Raw genomic sequence first — 21,476 nt, 5'->3', positions numbered from 1 at the left:
TCAAGGGAGGGGGGACTTACTTTAGAAGTATCCTGACTACAGGAGCCGCTGTTTTTTGAGCTCGAAGATTTTGCTGATTTCTTTCGAGGAAAATAATTGGTGATCAAATTATTATCATTCTTCACTTTCGTCTTAGGTTTTCCTTTGGACCCCAATTTCTTATCATTGTTGGGTTGGACGGTAGATTTTTTTTCACTGTTGGGTACTGATTCCTTGTCATTTTTGGGTTGGACCACCGATTTCTTTTTATTCTTGGGTTGGATATCCGATTTCCTGTCATTCTTGGGTTTCGCTCGATTGGTTGATTTAGGTTCAGCCACGGTACGGTTTGGTGTTAGGTCCGGTTTATCTTCCTCAGGGTTTTCACTTGACTTGGTTGTAGGTGTGTTTTCCAGTTGTTCTCTACCGCTTACACCTTCTGTACAGGCATTATCATTATTACTATCCAAGTATTGTTCCTCTTCATCATCATCTTCTTCAAATATAAGATCCTTAATGAGTTCTGTAACATCATTTAGATTAGTTTTTTTTATTGAAGTGTGTTTTCCAGTTGTTCTCTACCGCTTACACCTTCTGTACAGGCATTATCATTATTACTATCCAAGTATTGTTCCTCTTCATCATCTTCTTCAAATATAAGATCCTTAATGAGTTCTGTAACATCATTTAGATTAGTATTTTATTTATTTATTTATTTATTTATTGAGGGCAAACCACTAAACCATGTTGGAAAAGAGATTATGGAAAAATCCCGATAGAAAAGTGGGAAACCTAGATTTCCAGATATGAAGATTAACTGAAGACTTGAGTCTCACAAATTTTTGCCGTCAACTTTGGGCATTTTATACGGAAGCCATGAACTTCCTTTTATTGAAGGCAAACCACTAAACCATGTTGGAAAAGAGATTATGGAAAAATCCCGATAGAAAAGTGGGAAACCTAGATTTCCAGATATATTAACTGAAGACTTGAGTCTCTCAATATTTTTGCCGTCAACTTTGTGCATTTTATCCGGAAGCCATGAACTTCCTTCGCTTTGGGCCTATGGGTATTTCGGTCCTCAAAGACCTAACTCGACACAATACAAATAGATTAGCTTCAACTTACCTTCGTTACAATGTGAGTGAGGGGGTATTTCGGTCCTCAAAGACCTAACTCGACACAATACAAATAGATTAGCTTCAACTTACCTTCGTTACAATGTGAGTGAGGCTGAGTTACCAGTGGCTGCAGATGTTAATTCCCAACATGTACTTAGCGTATTATCTTCATCTGAAACAGAGAGTAGTAAAGCTAAATTCCTGATGGTATTCCCTGTAGATTAGGACTGGATGAAGTTAATCTACCAGTGGCTGCAGATGTTAATTCCCAACATGTACTAAGCGTATTGTCTTCATCTGAAACAGAGAGTAGTAAAGCTAAATTCCTGATAAGTGATACAGTAGCTAGTAAAACTAAATTCCTGGCAATCTTAGGCTTGTTTTGTTAAATTAAAATGTTCTTTATTGGATTCTTTAAAAAGCACAAAGTTCTATCTTTCTTAAAATTTAAAACATGAAAATAAAATATTCTTATTAATTTCTGGAAATTCAAATTCAATCTCAGGTTTCGAAATCAACGCGTTTCAAGCATTGGACAATTTGTACTGACTATACTCGTATGAATGATGAAAAGTTCTATTAAGGTAGGTAGGTGGAGGAGAATCAAGCTTTACAATGTTGAACCAAATGGAAACAAGTTGAGATGATAAGGATACTAACAGAGTGTCATGTTAAGTTAACAGGGACGTAGCTATGTAGAGGTATATAGGGGGGGTAGGATCAGAGTACAGTATCTATACCTATAGTAGTGGCAACTCAACTAGCAAACACCAGGAAGTATTCGCAATCGAAATACGAGTGCATTTTTTTTTTTTTTGTGATGCACACAAATTTTGAGTTTATAGTCTAGTAGCCCTGGGCTCGAATCGAACCGGCGGCCTAGCGCTTACAAGGCAGACACGCTAACCTCCAAGCTAACTAAGCTGGCTAAAATGGATTTAAAAAAAAAAAAAATTGATTAATAATGATCAAAATATTTACCAGCAAAAGTACAGTTCTTACCCCGTACGCACTGCAGTATTCCGTCTACATATGTGGACTTGAGTTTCTGTAGTCGTCTATACTCAAGTACTATCTTGGGAAGAGGATGATAGGGTTCCATACGTTTCAACATGGCCTCAGATGTGGACTTGGCCTCTTTCTGTGTAGTTCGTTGTACCTAAGGGACAGAACATAAGTAGATCTAGGTTCATCTTTCTACATAAAAAACTGAATTCAGTCTACTATTATTCAACAGTCCCAAGGGAAGAGGATGATAGGGTTCCATACGTTTCAACATGGCCTCAGATGTGGACTTGGCCTCTTTCTGTGTAGTTCGTTGTACCTGAGGGATAGAACATAAGTAGATGTAGGTTCATCTTTCTACATAAAAAACTGAATTCAGTCTACTATTATTCAACAGACCCAAGAGAAAGACCGAGATACCGATACAGTGATGTCATCAAAGCTGATATTCAAAGAAAACAAGGAAATTGAATTGATGTCGAGAGAAAGCAGAGATACAAAGATCAAAAGAGACTCATTCCATATATTTTGTTTTTTGCAGAATTCTCTAAAAGGAGCTTTTTTTCTTCTTTCTTTCTCCCTCCCAATACCCATCTTTGTGCCAGTTTATCAATACCTACTCCATACATGATGGAATATACCACTCGCTTTGTCTTCTCCCTCTCTTCTTCACTCACTTCTCCGCTAATATTCAACCTACAGGGAGAAAAATACATAGACATTAGAAACTTTCTGAAATTAAACATCTACATATCAGAGTATTTCAACTTCGTGCATAGTTGGAAGGTGTCTGCCTTATAAGTGCTAGGTCGTGGGTTCAATTCTATCCTAACCGGAAAGATGTATGCTAGATTGTATTGTAGAAGCTTAACCCATTATTTAGGGCTGTTTGCCCCTAAACCTAAGCCTCGGAGTGGGCGTTTTGTGTATGGAATTAAGCTAAAGATGGAGTTAACTCACCATTCCCCTCGAGTTAAATGAACAAATATACGCATCCTAACCCATTCTTTAGGGCTATTTGCCCCTAAACCTAAGCCTCGGAGTGGGCGTTTTGTGTATGGAATTAAGCTAAAGATGGAGTTAACTTACCATTTCCCTGGAGTTAAATGAACAAATATACGCATCCTCATATGTTGGAATATACATACACAAGGTAATAGAAAGTAAAGTACTCACCATTCCCTGGCTAATACTCGGAATACATCAGTATGGTTTGAATGGAATGCTTGCAATAATACAGGGTCCCGAGTCAAATGAGCAAATATACGCAACTCCATGTGTTGAAAATCGGCGCCTAGTAGCACATAACCGGGTCTGGCTAGAATAGAAAGTAAAGTACTCACCATTCCCTGGCTAATACTCGGAATACATCAGTATGGTTTGAATGGAATGCTTGCAATAATACAGGGTCTCGAGTCAAATGAGCAAATATACGCAACTCCATGTGTTGAAAATCGGCGCCTAGTAGCACATAACCGGGTCTGGCTAGGAAAACACGACGCGGACTAATGATCTGAAAATAAAATAGAATGGAAAATAATATATGAAAATTATTCAAATCACAGTTAGTCCAGTGGTAACACTATGCAGAAGGTTTCCGATTCGATGCCCAGGGACATTGAGTGTGGATACTGTCCATCATCGAAAAAGAAGCTCTCGATTGCAAACACTTATAAAAGAAGCTAAGCCCTTAACAATCAACTCACTTGTTGCGTAGAGGTGCACGGTCCACAGTGCATGGTTTATATTGACCCTGCTCTGCTAGACTGGACACTTCGTCTATATTTCTCTCTAATACGAGACACTCCTCGTGCGAGAACAAGCTCATCTGATCTACACCTTGCAGAATCTTCTGACGTAGTTCACGTGCGTGATGTTTACTCTGACCAATGTCGTATGGACTCGATCTGAAAATGAGAGGAAACATTGATAAAAGTGAATAAATATTACCTACGGCGCGAACGACCTGGTATTTCAGTGTTAAAACGCCTGATCCGAGGGGAAAAAAGAAAAGAAGATTAGGTACCTAACAAGCCTAGTTTGCTTCAAAGGTAGAGCGTCAGCTTTGTAAGCACTAAGCCGCCGGTTCGATTTCCGCCCGGGGCGAACTTTATCCTGAACAGATAAGGTTCGTTCTCGGAACGGCTGGCTTTCTCCTATCCTAGTTGACTTTCGAGTACTTAATCTGATTGAGATCCACATTTCACTAATCTTTTGGAAACGGAATCTATTCCGATGGCACGCCATCTGGGATTTCCTATGGTTTAGTACAGACGTTATCACGTCCAAAGAGGGGAAACGAGCTTCAGAAGAAGGCAAAGTCGGAAAGGAAAATACTACTTAGGTGACTAAGTTGTTGTATACCTTGTATCATAAAGTTAACTGCTTGTCTCTGCGCATAGCTCTTGAGTCCAAAGTCCTCATTATGAATGTTGTCAAAATATCTCCGTCTACCTGACAGTGAACTGAGATACCCTTGCTCCTGGCAACACTGTATAACTTGCTGCGTGAACTTCTTGATACCGGGGAATATGGCTGAAATGAAAGATATGACAACAGTGTTTTTTATGTATGTCCTTGAAAAAAAAAAGGTACTGCTTATACAAAGAGGGTGTTAAAATAACTAAAATACATATCCGCCTCCGAAACATGTCGGCTTTTAACAAATAATAAACTATAACAATTCTTTGAAGTTCTGCACTTACTAGGGAGTACCCGGTTTCTGTTGAACGGAGGTCTTATCGTCCCGAAATCGAAGAGAGAATGGGGGATGGGATACGAGAAAGCCATTTGTTCCGAGAACGAGCGTTATTTGTTTAGGATAAAGTTAGCTCCGAGAGTGGGAATCGAAACCGCGGCCATCTACCCTGGGAAGTAAACTCCACGCTTTACGAAGCTCTACTTCGCAGTTCTAAACTTACCAGCCTAGTTACGAAGCTCTACTTTGCAGTTCTAAACTTACCAGCCTAGTTACGAAGCTCTACTTCACTACTCCTAGTATACACAACTACATATACGAAGAAGAAGTGTCAAAAATTTGCATTCAGTGTTTGTTTGTTCCACCATAACTCCGAATATGGATAAAGTCTGCAAAAAATGTTCACCACGTCGCATAAGGTATTAAGGTCTTTATGTCGAGTAGGGTTCTCTTTTGAGGAATTCTTTGTTCCACCATGTCTTTCCGCTACTACTCAAGCCATGGTTGCTACTGTTCTGATAGTTTTCCATCTTGTTATTGTTATAATATGTTTCAACACTATCCAGACCATTGCTTCTGTTCTTGTTGCTATGATTCTCATTATTGTTGTAAGTCTCAATACTACTCCTGAAGTATCCTCCACTCTCCCTGGTCTGTACATCATACAGACTATGGTAAGGTTTAACACGAGGTGTCTGGGACAATGTCAGTCGTGGTGCATGTGGTAATACGCGTCTCAGTAGTATGACAGCACGGCGGTGTTGTGTATCCTGAGGGCGAACACAGTGAGTGATACCATCTTTATGTCGTTCATTCAATTTTGATGAAATTTCGCGCAATATGGTAAACAATCTCAAAGGCATGTGTTCAAGATTTTTCGGGTTCTGCATACAGTTGACTGAATTACACTAAGTAATATAACTTACGTATAACGTGATGTAGAATATCCTCTCTGACATGCCACACTAGTTCGTCATGTATTTGTAATAGCAGATGTATATCTTCATCTTCATATTGGTGTTCTTGATATAAAGCTGAAATTTTAAGCATTTCTATTGCAATCAGCGTGTTTCGAACTTCCTTTATCAGCGAAGAAAAAAAAAAGTGGTTGAGCCCCATTCTTTGTTCCACCATGTCTTTCCATTGGTTCATTCAATTTTGATGGAATTTTGCGCAATATGGTAAACAATCTCAAAGGCATGTGTTCAAGATTTTTCGGGTTCTGCATACAGTTGACTGAACTACACTAAGTAATATAACTTACGTATAACGTGATGTAGAATATCCTCTCTGACATGCCACACCAGTTCGTCATGTATTTGTAATAGCAGATGTATATCTTCATCTTCATATTGGTGTTCTTGATATAGGGAGTGCTGAGTGGATATCATGCCTGCCTTGCAAATATCAGCTGCAGAACCTAGGACAAAATAACAAAACAACGGGGAAAACATAATATTTTAAAGAAATACAAGTAAGATGAAGAAAATTTGATCACTGTTTTTTGGGCCCCCGTTGACTTTCAGGACAAAATAACAAAACAACGGGGAAAACATAATATTTTAAAGAAATACAAGTAAGATGAAGAAAATTTGATCACTGTTTTTTGGGCCCCCGTTGACTTTCGAGTATCCATAGGAGTACTTAATCTGATTGAGATCCACATTTCACTAATCTTTTGGAAAACGGAATCTATTCCGATGGCACGCCATCTGGGATTTCGTATGGTTTAGTACAGACGTTATCACGTCCAAAGAGGGGAAACGAGCTTCAGAAGAAGGCAAAGTCGGAAAGGAAAATACTACTTAGGTGATTAAGTTGTGGTATACCTTGTATCATAAAGTTAACAGCTTGTCTCTGCGCATAGCTCTTGAGTCCAAAGTCCTCATTATGAATGTTGTCAAAATATCTCCGTCTACCTGACAGTGAACTGAGATACCCTTGCTCCTGGCAACACTGTATAACTTGCTGGGTGAACTTCTTGATACCGGGGAATATGGCTGAAATGAAAGATATGACAACAGTGTTTTTTATGTATGTCCTTGAAAAAAAAGGTACTGCTTATACAAAGAGGGTGTTTCTTAAAATAACTAAAATACATATCCGCCTCCGAAACATGTCGGTTTTTAACAAATAATAAACTATAACAATTCTTTGAAGTTCTGCACAATATATTTGCCTTTTGGTTCTCCTTATTAAGTTGACCCGGATAAAACATTACATTGAGAGCGGCAGATATGTCACGGCACTGCTGTCTATCCACCAGAATGCTCTGTAGTTCCATCAGACTAATAACATTCAACACCGGCATCTCCATTTCGTAAAACACCTGTAACATATACAGTGGATTACAAAAGTGGCTGAAAAGATGATTTATTTGATAAAGGGGTTTGATAGAGGGAACTGTAATTGCTAAGGTCTTATCGTCCTGAAATTGATGATATGAGGAAGACAGAATAGGAGAAAACTTGCCGTTTCGAGAACGAATCTCATCTGCTTAGGATATAGTCTGCTGGGTGAACTTCTTGATACCGGGGAATATGGCTGAAATGAAAGATATGACAACAGTGTTTTTTATGTATGTCCTTGAAAAAAAAAGGTACTGCTTAGACAAAGAGGGTGTTTCTTAAAATAACAAATACATATCCGCCTCCGAAACATGTCGGCTTTTAACAAATAATAATAAACTATAATAATTCTTTGAAGTTCTGCACAATATAACTGCCTTTTGGTTCTCCTTATCAAGTTGACCCACAGAACTTATATACGGATTGTAAACACTTGAGAACCACTAGCTTGGGAGAATCATTGACACAAATATCATTGACTGACTGGGCATGGTCTAGTTGTAGCTTGAAGCAAATGTCTTTGTAGTGGAGATCTACTTGGTCTGGATTCAATAGCCAGAATGCAATCAGAGGATCTGCTACCTTCCATTGAGTACAAACTGAGAACAGATGGAATGAAATGGAATTATGAGACAAAAGAGAAAGGAATAGGCCAAGTGGGTATCACATTAGGCTTGCACGCAGGAGGTCCGGGTTCGATTCCCGGCGGGGCCGAGACTTATATATAATGACTGCTGAAACCCTCCAAGAGATTAAAATACATATGTCCACTTTTTCTGTGGAAAAAATCCAAATTTTTATTTATATTAAGATTACATAAAAAAAACTCCGGTTTTAGAATGATTTGAATCACCTTTACTTACATGTAAACTTGTTGATAATCTGATAGGCTTGTTTGTTATCCATGTTCATATACTGTGCCAGTTTATCAATACCTACTCCATACATGATGGAATATACCACTCGCTTTGTCTTCTCCCTCTCTTCTTCACTCACTTCTCCGCTGATATTCAACCTACAGGGAGAAAAATACATAGACAGTAGATGAAGACTTCCTGAAATTAAACATCTACATATCAGTGTATTTTAACTTCGTGCATAGTTGGAAGGTGTCTGCCTTATAAGCGCTAGGTCGTGGGTTCAATTCTATCCTAACCAGAAAGATGTATGCTAGATTGTAGTAGCTTAACCCATTCTTTAGGGCTATTTGCCCCTAAACCTAAGCCTCGGAGTGGCCTTTTTGTGTATGGAATTAAGCTAAAGATGGAGTTAACTCACCATTCCCCTGGAGTTAAATGAACAAATATACGCAACTCTACCTACTCCATACATGATGGAATATACCACTCGCTTTGTCTTCTCCCTCTCTTCTTCACTCACTTCTCCGCTGATATTCAACCTACAAGGAGAAAAATACCTAGACAGTAGAAACTTTCTGAAATTGAACATCTACATATCGGTCGGTGTAGAGCCACAGTGAGATAAAACTATAGTTTACCTTTTGCTCTTGTTTCTCATGTTCTTTCTCTTCCATTTGCAGTTCCATGTCCTTACGCATACAAGCTTGATGCAGTTTGTCGTTTAATTCTGTCAGCTCGGGAGAATCACGACAAAGTTGCTCTCTGAAATATATGTAGAACAAAATCAATAAAAGCCTACTTTGCTAACTCGGGAGAATCACGACAAAGTTGCTCTCTGAAATATATGTAGAACAAAATCAATAAAAGCCTACTTTGCTAATGTTGTTGTTGTTGTTGTAGCGGCTCTAGCTTTCGCCGAATGGCGATAGCAGAATATGGCGATAGCAGAATAAAGAAAAGATGTCTTTTTGTATCTGCTATACACCGGGGTGATGGTCTCTAGCTCTAGCCATGTTAAATTGGCTGGCTCGTCCTGAACCGCAGTCAACCATCGTGAGGACTTGTGCTTGGTCTTTAAAAGCAGAGAAAAACCTTTGAGGAACTGCCAGCTTGCTGGGCTGGTTAGGGTTAGCTGTTCTCCTTCCTGTTCATAGTCCCACAGCCAGACGCTAGTCTTCTCTCTGTTTAACGTCCCCTAGCCAGACAACTACTTTGCTAATTAGTCTGGACTGTTTGCTATTGCACCTAAGCCTCAGATTGTACTCTGTATAGAGTTAAGCTGTGATTGGTCTGGTCATATATTGGTCAAGGCACTTGCCTTTTAAACAAGAGGGCACTGGTTTGATCCCAGCCATGGTTAGGAAGTTAATCCTCATTCATGGGAGAATCAGACTACATAATAAAGGAGTTAATCGGACTGGTATCATGCTTCAGCCAGTCCAACGTTATATGACTAAGCGAAGTAAGTTCCAAGTTTCAAACTCAGCGATTTTTTCCCTTTCGGTCTGTTTGTTTCACCATAGCGGTTTGTCCAATATTGATGAAATTTGACAAAAAGTTGAACAAATTATAAAGGAAAATTTTAATTTGCATTAGTCAGGCCCAATTTTCAAATGAGTTCAGACAGTTCACTGAATTAGTTGCAAAGACTATGATTTATTTGGAATGTAAGGAAAAGAAAAATACATTTCACCAATATGTATTGTTTTTTCCCCTTAAACATCTATTTATTGCGTTTTTGTTAACTTATTGAATCAAAATCTACTTTAGGATTATTGAGATATTGGGAAAAATCCTACAATGCTGCAGTGAGCACCAAAGTTGTGATATAATAACACAAAGAAATTGCATTTACTTACTTATATTTAAATTTACTTAAATTCTAGCCTAGATCCTAAACGTGGTGGTCTATGCAATAGCTCCTGCACAAAGCAAAAAAATAATACGCTTGCAAAAAGATAAAAATAACAAATAGCACAAATAATAAAAACAGATCATTTAAAATAACAAATAGCACAAAATCCATTACAAGAAATAGCACAAATAAAAACACAGATCACAAATATAAACGGAATTATTTTACTTTGATATTTGAGATCATCAAACATTTCAATTTGAGATCAGCCATTCTAACTGACGATGATGAATCCTTGTTATGAAGCTAGGAGGCTGACAGCACAATCAGTAAAACACCTCTGAAGTGCTGAACAAATAAAATGCCAAACCCTAGGGCTAAAGGTGGATGGCCGATCAATTTCCCCCTGAGTGACTCTCTGTTCTTCCTGATACTGTCTATACTTGAGTTCCTTCTTCTTATCCAACTCCTCTTGCATTTGCTGCTCCAAAGCCTTCCTATATTCTACTTTCTGTCTCTGCAGGGCTTGTTCTTTAGATTCCGCTTCCAACATTTGTCTCTGTGTGGCGGAGTACATCTGCTCTTGGTAGTATCTATCCATGATCTATAACATACAATGAGACAGTCAGTATGACGAGTACATCTGCTCTTGGTAGTATCTATCCATGATCTGTAACATACAATGAGACAGTCAGTATGATGAGGAATGGGATGGAACAACTTTATGGGTTTCATTTTAAAAATTATACCTAGGTTATTTTGTGTTAATAAATAGCTTTGATCATTTAATAATAATAATAGACTCTTGAGTGGAAGGCTGCAGGGCTTGTTCTTTAGATTCCGCTTCCAACATTTGTCTCTGTGTGGCGGAGTACATCTGCTCTTGGTAGTATCTATCCATGATCTGTAACATACAATGAGACAGTCAGTATGATGAGGAATGGGATGGAACAACTTAATGGGTTTCATTTTAAAAATTATACCTAGGTTATTTTGTGTTAATAAATAGCTTTGATCACACAAAATAACATAGGTATGTGATTAAATAGCTTTGATCATTTGCATACAACAGAAGGAAAACCTAAAAAAAAAAACTTGCACAACCTTTACCACAGTCACTCCTCCTCCTCCTCTTCTTCTTCCTAGCCTGTTCCTATTTAAATAGGGTCGGTGTGCTTCCTATGGAACATCCTTCCTCATCTCATCCATAAATCTTTGGAACTGGGTACCTTATCCCATCCTTAACTCTCTTTCTGTTCACTCTTTCAAAGCATCTCTGACAGAAGCGATCAGCGAAGGGTTATTTTCCTCCTAATTTCCTCGAAGACGTTCCTTTTCAACACCTCCTTGAATTGGGTGCAGATGTTGGGGCATTCGCGCGCGGGCGGACACGGGATGTAAGTATGAATGTGAGTGTAATTGTGTGTATGTGAAAGACACCCCTATCCCTCTCCTAATCCTAATCCTTTATCACATATTCTTGTATATTCTATGTGTATGTGAAAGACACCCCTATCCCTCTCCTAATCCTAATCCTTTATCACATATTCTTGTATTTTTCTTTCGGAAGGAGTATCTCAAGGACTTTAGTGAGTCGGGGAGTGTTTATCAGAACGAAAATGAAGCGATATCACCTGACGTGGATGCAGATGAATTCCATGCAATGAGAGCTAACTTCATGGATTTAGATAAATCCTACGAGTTGCATGAAAGGTAAGTAATAATTTGTTTCTATTAAGATTCAGATTCTTACTAATGCAGGTGTGTCTGTCATGGGGAGATACTTATGGTCATTACCATAATCTGAGTTTTTAGACTGCGGGAGTAAAGGGACTTTTCAGTCTCATTCTGGCAGGATAAACAAGGTATATTCTATTCTATTCTACAGTCCAATGAGAGCTAACTTCATGGATTTAGATAAATCCTACGAGTTGCATGAAAGGTAAGTAATAATTTTTTCTATTAAGATTCAGATTCTTACTAATGCAGGTGTGTCTGTTATGGGAAGATACTTATGGTCATTATCACAATCTGAGTTTCTGAAGGGGGAGACTTGAGGTTCATTTTCCTCCTTTACTGTAGGCCAGACTCTTAATAGCAGAAAGAGTGACTCCTTATAGTTCCTAGTATATGTGTAGCAATCTGTTTTTCTTTGTTTAATTTATTGTGATCTGCTTTTCCTTGTTTCACAGAGAAAAACTTCTCAGGAGGAGAGTGAAGGAGAAAGCTGCAATTAAAAAGAAACATTTCAAAGAAGCCAAGCAGCCAGCTTTGTTGACAATAACGGAAATCTATCAGATCAAATTACTTCATCAGCAAGAACCATCAGAGTGGACACCGGAGAAATTATCACTCAGCTTCCCTGCTACTCCCAGTGTTATTCTTGTAAGGAAAACAGTTATTCATGGAAGGGGAAAAATTGGTGATTTGAAAAAAATAACTTGTGTAATGCATGTGACAAATAATAATTTTGCATGCATAGCACAAGAACCATCAGAGTGGACACCGGAGAAATTATCACTCAGCTTCCCTGCTACTCCCAGTGTTATTCTTGTAAGGAAAACAGTTATTCTTGGAAGGGGAAAAATTGGTGATTTGAAAAAAATAACTTGCGTAATGCATGTGGCAAATAATAATTTTGCATGCATAGCATATCAAAAAACAAACACATCCTTATATCAAATAGTTCAAGATCCAATAAGATTAGCCAAGTTGATTACCAACATTCAGTAATGGATATGGTACTAGAAGAAGAAGAAGAAGAAGAAGAAGAAGGAAGAAGAAGGAAGAAGAAGGAAGAAGAAGGATAGCAGCATTAAGATAGCAGTATTACAGTTAGTTAATCTTCACAGTGGCATGGAAGCTACTAGGTTACATTCAAATAAGTTAAATTACATTAAAGTTTCTTGGATACACTGGCATATTCTTCCCTTCTCTATATAAAAAATCTATATCTGTTCAAAAGTTGTGAGGACTTGGCTTTTGTAGCATAGGTTTAATGTGTTCATAGTTTCCCCTTTTGTAAATTTTAAACTCTCTAAAACCAAATCTGTTTTCTTCACAGAGAGTACTGAAGAATGATACATACCGTACTGCTCAGCAAATGCTGGAACATGACATGCGGGTTAAGCACAACTGGGCTCTACTACAAGGTGGACAACTGGAAGGCCTGTCACCAGATTATCAAGAACATTTGGCCTCCTTCTCATTCAGGGATCCAATTGTAAGATCTCTTGAAGGTGAGATATTGTATAGGATGGGAGTAAAGACCCCCACTCTCAGACTTGGGGTTCTGGAAAATTGCTTGAAAGTCAAAAATCTCACCAGATTATCAAGAACATTTGGCCTCCTTCTCATTCAGGGATCCAATTGTAAGATCTCTTGAAGGTGAGATATTGTATAGGATCGGAGTAAAGACCCCCCACTCTCAGACCTGGGGTTCTGGAAAATTGCTTGGAAGTCAAAAACCATAATTTTATTACCACTGGTCAGTGTTCAAAGTGCTAGACGCGGGTTCGATTTCCGCCTGGGGCAAACTTTATCCTAAACAGATAAAGTTTGTTCTCGGAACGACTGGCTTTTTCCTGTTTTGTCCTTTGCTCTTCATTTTTAGAACAAGAAAACCTCTGTTGTTACAGTTCCCTCTATCAAACCATTTAAAAAATAAATAAAACCTCTCTTTTCCCCCAGATTACAAAAAGTTCCAACCACCAGTGTACAAGTACGTTCCAGAGAACACTGAGTTCCGCAGCATCATCACCAACTATTATGACCTGGTCAAGTTACGGAAACAGAAACTACAAGACTCTCTGTCTAATGATACCAGTGAGATACCAAACCCAACTAAACAACTTGGAGAACCAGATAGAATACCAGTGAGATACCAAACCCAACCAAACAACTTGGAGAACCAGATAGACTGCTGAATCAGCCAGAGAGTCAAACAAGACAACAACCTGTGGGCGACACTAGTGAACAACATCTCAATCAAACTAGTGAACAACATCTGAATCCCACTAGTGAACAACATCTGAATGAAACATATGGAAAACATATTGAATTGAGATGAAATAAAGAATTTGCCAATGTTTCAACCTTTTTTTCTAAATAAATCTCTGTCCATGTTTTCTTCTTTTTTTCCCCAAGTCTTTTTAGCAGTGGATTTATCATCTGAGCGCACGGCAGTGCGCCAGGCCAAATTCCAGTAAGCACGCCTTGCCTTTGTATCTTACACGAACCAATTCGGTTACGTGTTATGGACTACTCTTTGTGTCCAAAATAATGTCATTACTGTAGAGACGAACCAATTCGGTTACGTGTTATGGACTACTCTTTGTGTCCAAAATAATGTAATTACTGTAGAGGTATCTTACTAGGGAGTACCCGGTTTCTGTCGAACGGAGGTCTTATCGTCCCGAAATCGAAGAGAGAATGGGGGATGGGATACGAGAAAGCCAATTGTTCCGAGAACGAGCGTTATTTGTTTAGGATAAAGTTAGCTCCGAGAGTGGGAATCGAAACCGCGGCCTAGCGTTTACAAGGACGGTCATCTACCCTGGGAAGTAAACTCCTCGTTTTACGAAGCTCTACTTCGCAGTTCTAAACTTACCAGCCTAGTTACGAAGCTCTACTTCGCAGTTCTAAACTTACCAGCTTAGTTACGAAGCTCTACTTCGCAGTTCTAAACTTACCAGCCTAGTTACGAAGCTCTACTTCGCAGTTCTAAACTTACCAGCCTAGTTACGAAGCTCTACTTCGCAGTTCTAAACTTACCAGCTTAGTTAATACGAAGCTCTACTTCGCAGTTCTAAACTTACCAGCCTAGTTACGAAGCTCTACTTAGCAGTTCTAAACTTACCAGCCTAGTTGGCTTGGAGAGTAGCGCGTCTGCCTTGTATTTACTAGGTCGCGGTTTCGATTCCCGCTTCAGGCGAACTTTGCCCTGAATAAGAGATTCGTTCTCGGAACGCCTGGCTTTTTTTTTATCCCAATTTGTTTCTCTCGATGCTTCTGGGATGATAAGACCTTAGCAGTTACAGTTGATTATTATTTATTCTATTAAACCTCTTTCAAAAATCCAAACGCCTTTTACTAAGGTAGTAGGTACGTCTTTTTAAAATCACAAGAGCAATAGAGAATGCACATTAAATTTTTAGAATAATTTCCTGTTCAGAACGCACGTGATTTCAAGGAGGTAAAAACCAGTAGATAGTACTCGAACTGTTGCGGGGCCCACTCAGCCTCGTGAGGAAAATGAGTAGCTATGAGGCTATGACATATAAATGTGCATAGCGACCGGTGCCAGCATTGGATTTTAGGATTATTGAGATATTGGGAAAAATCCTACAATGCTTCAGTGAGCACCAAAGTTGTGACATAATAACACAAAGAAACTGCATTTACATTTACATAGTAAATAGAAGCCTACTGATGTATAGGGACTCTTTAGTCCTATTGGAACAGTAATATTAACACTTTACCTCTCACTGGACTGGTTTCATATCACCCCAGTTATACCCCCAGGATAGTTTGACTGGTAGAGGCAGACATAGGGTTAATTCAGTACTCCACACCCCTGACAACTTCTCCATACAATGTTTCACGATGGCTGAAACATAGACATTAAATAAAATAACAACTGGTAGAGGCAGACATAGGGTTAATTCAGTACTCCATACTCCTGATAACTTCTCCATACAATGTTTCACGATGGCTGAAACATAGAGATTAAATAAAATAACATAGGTAAGTGGTTAAAGGTGGGGCTCTTTTGTAGTATTGATCGGCACTTAAAAAGTCCTCCTACTTTTAAAGAAAGTAGTATACCTACATATGCGAAGAAGTGTCGAAAATTTGCATTCAGTGTTTGTTTGTTCCACCTCCGAGTCTCTACCTTTCTGTACGCTACTCATAGTGTTGTAAGTTTCATTACTACTCAAGCCATGGTTGCTGCTGTTCTGATAGTTTACCATCTTGTTATTGTTATAATGTGTTTCAAAACTATCCAGACCATTGCTACTGTTCTTGTTGCTATGATTCTCATTATTGTTGTAAGTCTCAATACTACTCCTGAAGTATCCTCCACTCTCCCTGGCCCGTACATCATACAGACTATGGTAAGGTTTAACACGAGGTGTCTGGGACAAAATAACTCCGAATATGGATAAAGTCTGCAAAAAATGTTTACCACGTCGCATAAGGTCTTTATGTCGAGTAGGGTTCTCTTTTGAGGAATTGTTCCACCATGTCTTTCCATTGGTTCATTCAATTTTGATGAAATTTCGCGCAATATGGTAAACAATCTCAAAGGCATGTGTTCAAGATTTTTCGGGTTCTACATACAGTTGACTGAATTACACTAAGTAATATAACTTACGTATAACGTGATGTAGTATATCTTATCGTAGCTATCCTGAATATTATCGTCAAATTGTTTAGTGCTATATTTCGTGTTGTATGAGGCAACTTCGTTGGTTTGTGTGTATGTTCGTGTATAAGGACCAGTGTTGTTGAGTTCACTATGTGTTTGCTCCGAGTCTCTACCTTTCTGTACGCTACTCATAGTGTTGTAAGTTTCATTACTACTCAAGCCATGGTTGCTGCTGTTCTGATAGTTTTCCAGCTTGTTATTGTTATAATGTGTTTCAACACTATCCAGACCATTGCTAGTGTTCTTGTTGCTATGATTCTCATTATAAAAAGTCCTCCTACTTTTAAAGAAAGTAGTATACCTACATATACGAAGAAGAAGTGTCGAAAATTTGCATTCAGTGTTTGTTTGTTCCACCATAACTCCGAATATGGATAAAGTCTGCGAAAAATGTTCACCACGTCGCATAAGGTATTAAGGTCTTTATGTCGAGTAGGGTTCTCTTTTGAGGAATTCTTTGTTATGGTAAACAATCTCAAAGGCATGTGTTCAAGATTTTTCGGGTTCTACATACAGTTGACTGAATTACACTAAGTAATATGTATAACTTACGTATAACGTGATGTAGAATATCCTCTCTGACATGCCACACCAGTTCATCATGTATTTGTAATAGCAGATGTATATCTTCATCTTCATATTGGTGTTCTTGATATAGGGAGTGCTGTGAACTTATATTGGGAACAGTTCCATGAAAGGAACTGAACGGTTGGAACTTATTCCCTAAAGTGAACCGATCTTTGCCACCTCTACAAGAGAAAGACCGAGATACCGATACAGTGATGTCATCAAAGCTGATATTCAAAGAAAACAAGGAAATTGGATTGATGTCGAGAGAAAGCAGAGATTCAAAGATCGAAAGAGACTCATTCCATATATTTTCCGTTTTGTTTTTTTGCAGAATTCTCTAAATTCTAAAAGGAGCCTTTTTTTCTCCTTTCTTGCCCCCCCAATACCCATCTTTGTAAACTATCCTGATTACTAAGGATATTTATGTCAAATAAATAAATATTATGATTACCTGTAGATTATACTTGGCGTCTAGTTTCAATTCATTGTAAAGTACATGGGCAAGTTGTTGAGGTGAATTCAAGTTGATAATTCGACCTGCCTGTTTATGAGCTTCGTATTCTAGATTCACCATGGTGTTCTGAAAATAAATAAAAAATTACAAGATTAGCTTCGTTCTTTAACCCAAATCTGGTAGATATGCACCTAATTGCATTGTTTTGAGGGGCATGTTATTGTACATAAGAAGACAGAGTTCAGGGTTTTTCTGGGCACATAGAACAAATTTTAAGGTCCTAAAAATTAAACTACGGCAGAATAGAGATGGACCAATTTTACGGCCCCCAAAAAACAAAAATGGGGGTGGGCAAAGCATGGTTGCGGTAAAAAACAGTTTAGCGGGCGTAAGGCTGGTTTTAAAATAACAGTAGGATAAAACATACCACAGGTAGGAAGAGTAGAAGGTTCTGTTGCTAGAGTAAAAGGTTCTGCGATTTTCTCATTAGTAAGGTCAGGTGGGTTAAAAAGTTCTCCAGTTTCACAGCTGGTTGTTGTGGGCAAAGTCGTAGGTTGTGCAGCCTCATTAGCGATTGCAGATATTTTTGGTGCTGCTGTTACAGAGGATGTTGTTGTCGGCATTATTGGTGCTGTCAATGATTTTATAGGCGTTATAAGTCCGGCGGTTTTAGTGGATGTTGCTGTTACAGGCGCTTCTTCTGTAGGCGGGATCTGTGCTTCTATGTCACGGCACTGCTGTCTATCCACCAGAATGCTCTGTAGTTCCATCAGACTAATAATATTCAACACCGGCATCTCCATTTCGTAAAACACCTGCAACATATACAGTGGATTACAAAAGTGGCTGAAAAGATGATTTATTTGATAAAGGGGTTTGATAGAGGGAACTGTAACTGCTAAGGTCTTATCGTTCTGAAATTGATGATATGAGGAAGACAGAATAGGAGAAAACCTGCCGTTTCGAGAACGAATCTCATCTGCTTGGGATAAAGTCCGCCCCGGGGTATCATTTGGTATGTTCTTCTTGGAGATTTCATCATTTTGTACTTCATAGTTTTGCTCAGAATTGATCTTGTGGACAAAAGTTTCTTTGCTTAGGTTGTTTAAGTTTCCATCAGATATTTCTTCATGTAGAGTTTGTAATTCTAATGGCAATTCATTTTGGTTCTGACAATGGTGTAATTCAGATAACTGGTGGTTTCTGTTGTTGTGATTTTCTCTGTTCCTGAAAAGGAGAAAACGAAAAATAGATTAATCATCAGGTATGCAGTCTACTTTGAAGCTTTCTGAGATAGGAGAATAAATAGAACTTCAAATAAGGATTTGAAAGTACATACAATCATTGACACAAATATCATTGACTGACTGGGCATGGTCTAGTTGTAGCTTGGAGCAAATGTCTTTGTAGTGGAGATCTACTTGGTCCGGATTGAGTAGCCAGAATGCAATGAGAGGATCTGGTCAAGTGAAGACGTTGTTCTTTTACCTATACTAATATGTTGCTACTTGACAGATTGACTCTCCTAGAGAAGTATATAGAATATACCTTGTTTATCCTGTTTTAGACTGTGAACACGGTCTGTCTTTGGAAAGATTGCTCTTCTTTTCAACATTTTGAGGTGCTTTGAAGTTAGACTTGGAATAGCTTTTGTTATATTTGTGTCGACCAGTGGATTCTCTGTTGGTAGCATTTGGATATTGGTATTTTTGACCAAACTCATTTTTACTGACAATACTGAAATTCGCCTCAATGGGAGGTAGATTAAGTTGAATACCAGAGCTCCTAGGTTGACTTTCAATGTTATCTAGTTGTTTAATATTTCCATGTTTCTCTATTGAATTTGCATTTATGTTTGATGGAGATGGTCTACTCCGATTGTGTTCATTATTATTGTAGGAACCAATGATATTTTTCTCAAGGTTAGTTTCATACAAGCAATTACCATCAATAGGTGCATCTATTTCTCTACCAGTAATACTCATGGAGGCATTGATTTCATTGCTTTCCAGTGTGCATTTATCAATTAACTTCTGTTTCTCTTCTCTTCCATGTTTCATTTCAACTTCATGTCTGGAACTCTGCTCCCAATATGATTCCACTTTCCTGAAATCAGAATGAGACTGAAAACTACCTTTACTGTCCCCTGAATAACTAGTCCCACAAATAAACAAGATGAAATGGCATACGTATTTTATTTGCATCTAACGACCTGCATCAATATTCTAATTAGAAACTGTTATTTGTCATTACTTCAAATCACTTAAAAGAAAAGGTCTTCTGCATACTGAAAACTACCTTTACTGTCCCCTGAATAACTAGTCCCACAAATAAACAAGATGAAATGGCATACGTATTTTATTTGCATCTAACGTCCTGCATCAATATTCTAATTAGAAACTGTTATTTGTTATTACTTCAAATCACTTAAAAGAAAAGGTCTTCTGCATTTGTAATTGCCCAGATGGTCACCCATTCGGAATACTAACCACGCTCAACGTTGCTTAACTTCAGTGATCAATTGGAAAGCAATGCATTCATTGTACTATCGCTGCAGGCTACCTAATGAAGAACTTTCACTAGAACAATGATACCTATGTATATAGATGAACTTACTTTTCCAACTCTTGATTCTGGAGTTTCTCATGTTGTCTCATTTGTTCGCGACTCTTCAATGATTCCTCCATGTCTTGTCTCAATTTCATCATCTTATTCTGCTTCTCCTCACGATACCTGAAAACATACAACCGTACTGTAATATTTCGGACTGGTATCATGCTTCAGCCAGTCCAACGTTATATGACTGATGACTAAGTATATTTATACGATTGTAAACTATTCGTCAAAAATATACTGTAAATATTCATTCATTCATATGACTAAGCGAAGTAAGTTCCAAGTTTCAAACTCAGCGATTTTTTCCCTTCTGGTCTGTTTGTTTCACCATAACGGTTTGTCCAATATTGATGAAATTTGACAAAAAGTTGAACAAATTATAAAGGAAAATTTTTAATTGCATTAGTCAGGCCCAATTTTCAAATGAGTTCAGACAGTTCACTGAATTAGTTGCAAAGATGAAAATTTTTAATTGCATTAGTCAGGCCCAATTTTCAAATGAGTTCAGACAGTTCACTGAATTAGTTGCAAAGATTATGATTTATTTGAAGGAAAAGAAAAATACATTTAACCAATATGTATTGTTTTTTCCCCTTAAACATCTATTTATTGCGTTTTTGTTAACTTATTGAATCAAAATCTACTCAATACATTTCACCAATATGTATTGTTTTTTCCCCTTAAACATCTATTTATTGCGTTTTTGTTAACTTATTGAATCAATACTTACTTTTCATCTTGCTTGGTCATTCTATCAATTTCCCCCTGAGTGACTCTCTGTTCTTCCTGATACTGTCTATACTTGAGTTCCTTCTTCTTGTCCAACTCCTCTTGCATTTGCTGCTCCAAAGCCTTCCTATATTCTACTTTCTGTCTCTGTAGGGCTTGTTCTTTAGATTCCGCTTCCAACATTTGTCTCTGTGTGGCGGAGTACATCTGCTCTTGGTAGTATCTATCTATGATCTGTAACATACAATGAGATGATGAGGAATGGGATGGAACAACTTAATGGGTTTCATTTTAAAAATGATACCCAGGTTAATTATTTTGAGTTAATAAATAGCTTTGATCACACAAATAACATATGTGATTAAATAGCTTTGATCATTTGCATACAACAGAAGGAAAACCTAAAAAAAAACTTGCACAACCTTTACAACAGTCACTCCTCCTCCTCCTCTTCTTCTTCCTAGACTGTTCCTATTTAAATAGGGTCGGTGTATCTCTCATGAGTAGCCTTTGGATTTGTACTTACCGTGAACATGTTTCTGTGAATTTTAATATGGAAAACTTGATAAAAATCTTGCAACACTTCTTTTAAATTTTAAAATGATTTTTTTTTTTCCCAAAAAACAAATCAAAAATTTTTAACGATAAAACGACGGTTGTCATGGTAACCAAGAAGGTGAAAAAGTCTTGATTCTCATGAAACTGATGAAAAGTCTCTCATGAGTAGCCTTTGGATTTGTACTTACCGTGAACATGTTTCTGTGAATTTTAATATGGAAAACTTGATAAAAATCTTGCAACTTGCAACACT

General features: G+C 38.0%; 3 protein-coding genes across 3 annotated transcripts; 1 reads left to right on the top strand and 2 right to left on the bottom strand.

Moving 5' to 3' along the window:
• Positions 1 to 1,293: 1,293 nt before the first annotated feature.
• On the bottom strand, positions 1,294 to 2,319 carry LOC113465620 (DNA polymerase nu-like). The gene is made up of 2 exons (XM_026820282.1): positions 2,103 to 2,319; positions 1,294 to 1,397 (listed from the first exon to the last, which is right to left on the bottom strand). The coding sequence occupies exons 1-2, from the start codon at positions 2,212 to 2,214 to the stop codon at positions 1,294 to 1,296; spliced, it is 216 nt and encodes a 71-aa protein (XP_026676083.1). The 5' UTR covers positions 2,215 to 2,319.
• Positions 2,320 to 3,817: 1,498 nt separating this feature from the next.
• On the bottom strand, positions 3,818 to 21,420 carry LOC113465619. Its single transcript, XM_026820280.1, has 10 exons — positions 21,412 to 21,420; positions 20,667 to 20,899; positions 19,937 to 20,053; positions 19,266 to 19,426; positions 18,670 to 18,779; positions 17,923 to 18,135; positions 17,318 to 17,446; positions 16,849 to 16,960; positions 15,347 to 15,474; positions 3,818 to 4,012 (listed from the first exon to the last, which is right to left on the bottom strand). The coding sequence occupies exons 1-9, from the start codon at positions 21,418 to 21,420 to the stop codon at positions 15,350 to 15,352; spliced, it is 1,209 nt and encodes a 402-aa protein (XP_026676081.1). The 3' UTR covers positions 3,818 to 4,012; positions 15,347 to 15,349.
• On the top strand, positions 11,270 to 13,935 carry LOC103504847. Its single transcript, XM_026820281.1, has 6 exons — positions 11,270 to 11,275; positions 11,437 to 11,579; positions 12,059 to 12,251; positions 12,931 to 13,105; positions 13,557 to 13,696; positions 13,747 to 13,935. Exons 1-6 carry the CDS (start codon positions 11,270 to 11,272, stop codon positions 13,933 to 13,935), a joined length of 846 nt encoding a protein of 281 aa, XP_026676082.1.
• Positions 21,421 to 21,476: the final 56 nt, after the last annotated feature.

Source organism: Diaphorina citri, unplaced genomic scaffold (genome assembly GCF_000475195.1).
Source record: "Diaphorina citri unplaced genomic scaffold, Diaci psyllid genome assembly version 1.1 scaffold135, whole genome shotgun sequence".
NCBI lineage: Eukaryota > Metazoa > Arthropoda > Insecta > Hemiptera > Psyllidae > Diaphorina > Diaphorina citri.
The sequence above is the reverse complement of the archived record's forward strand: the minus strand, read 5'-3'. Positions and strand labels throughout refer to the sequence as shown.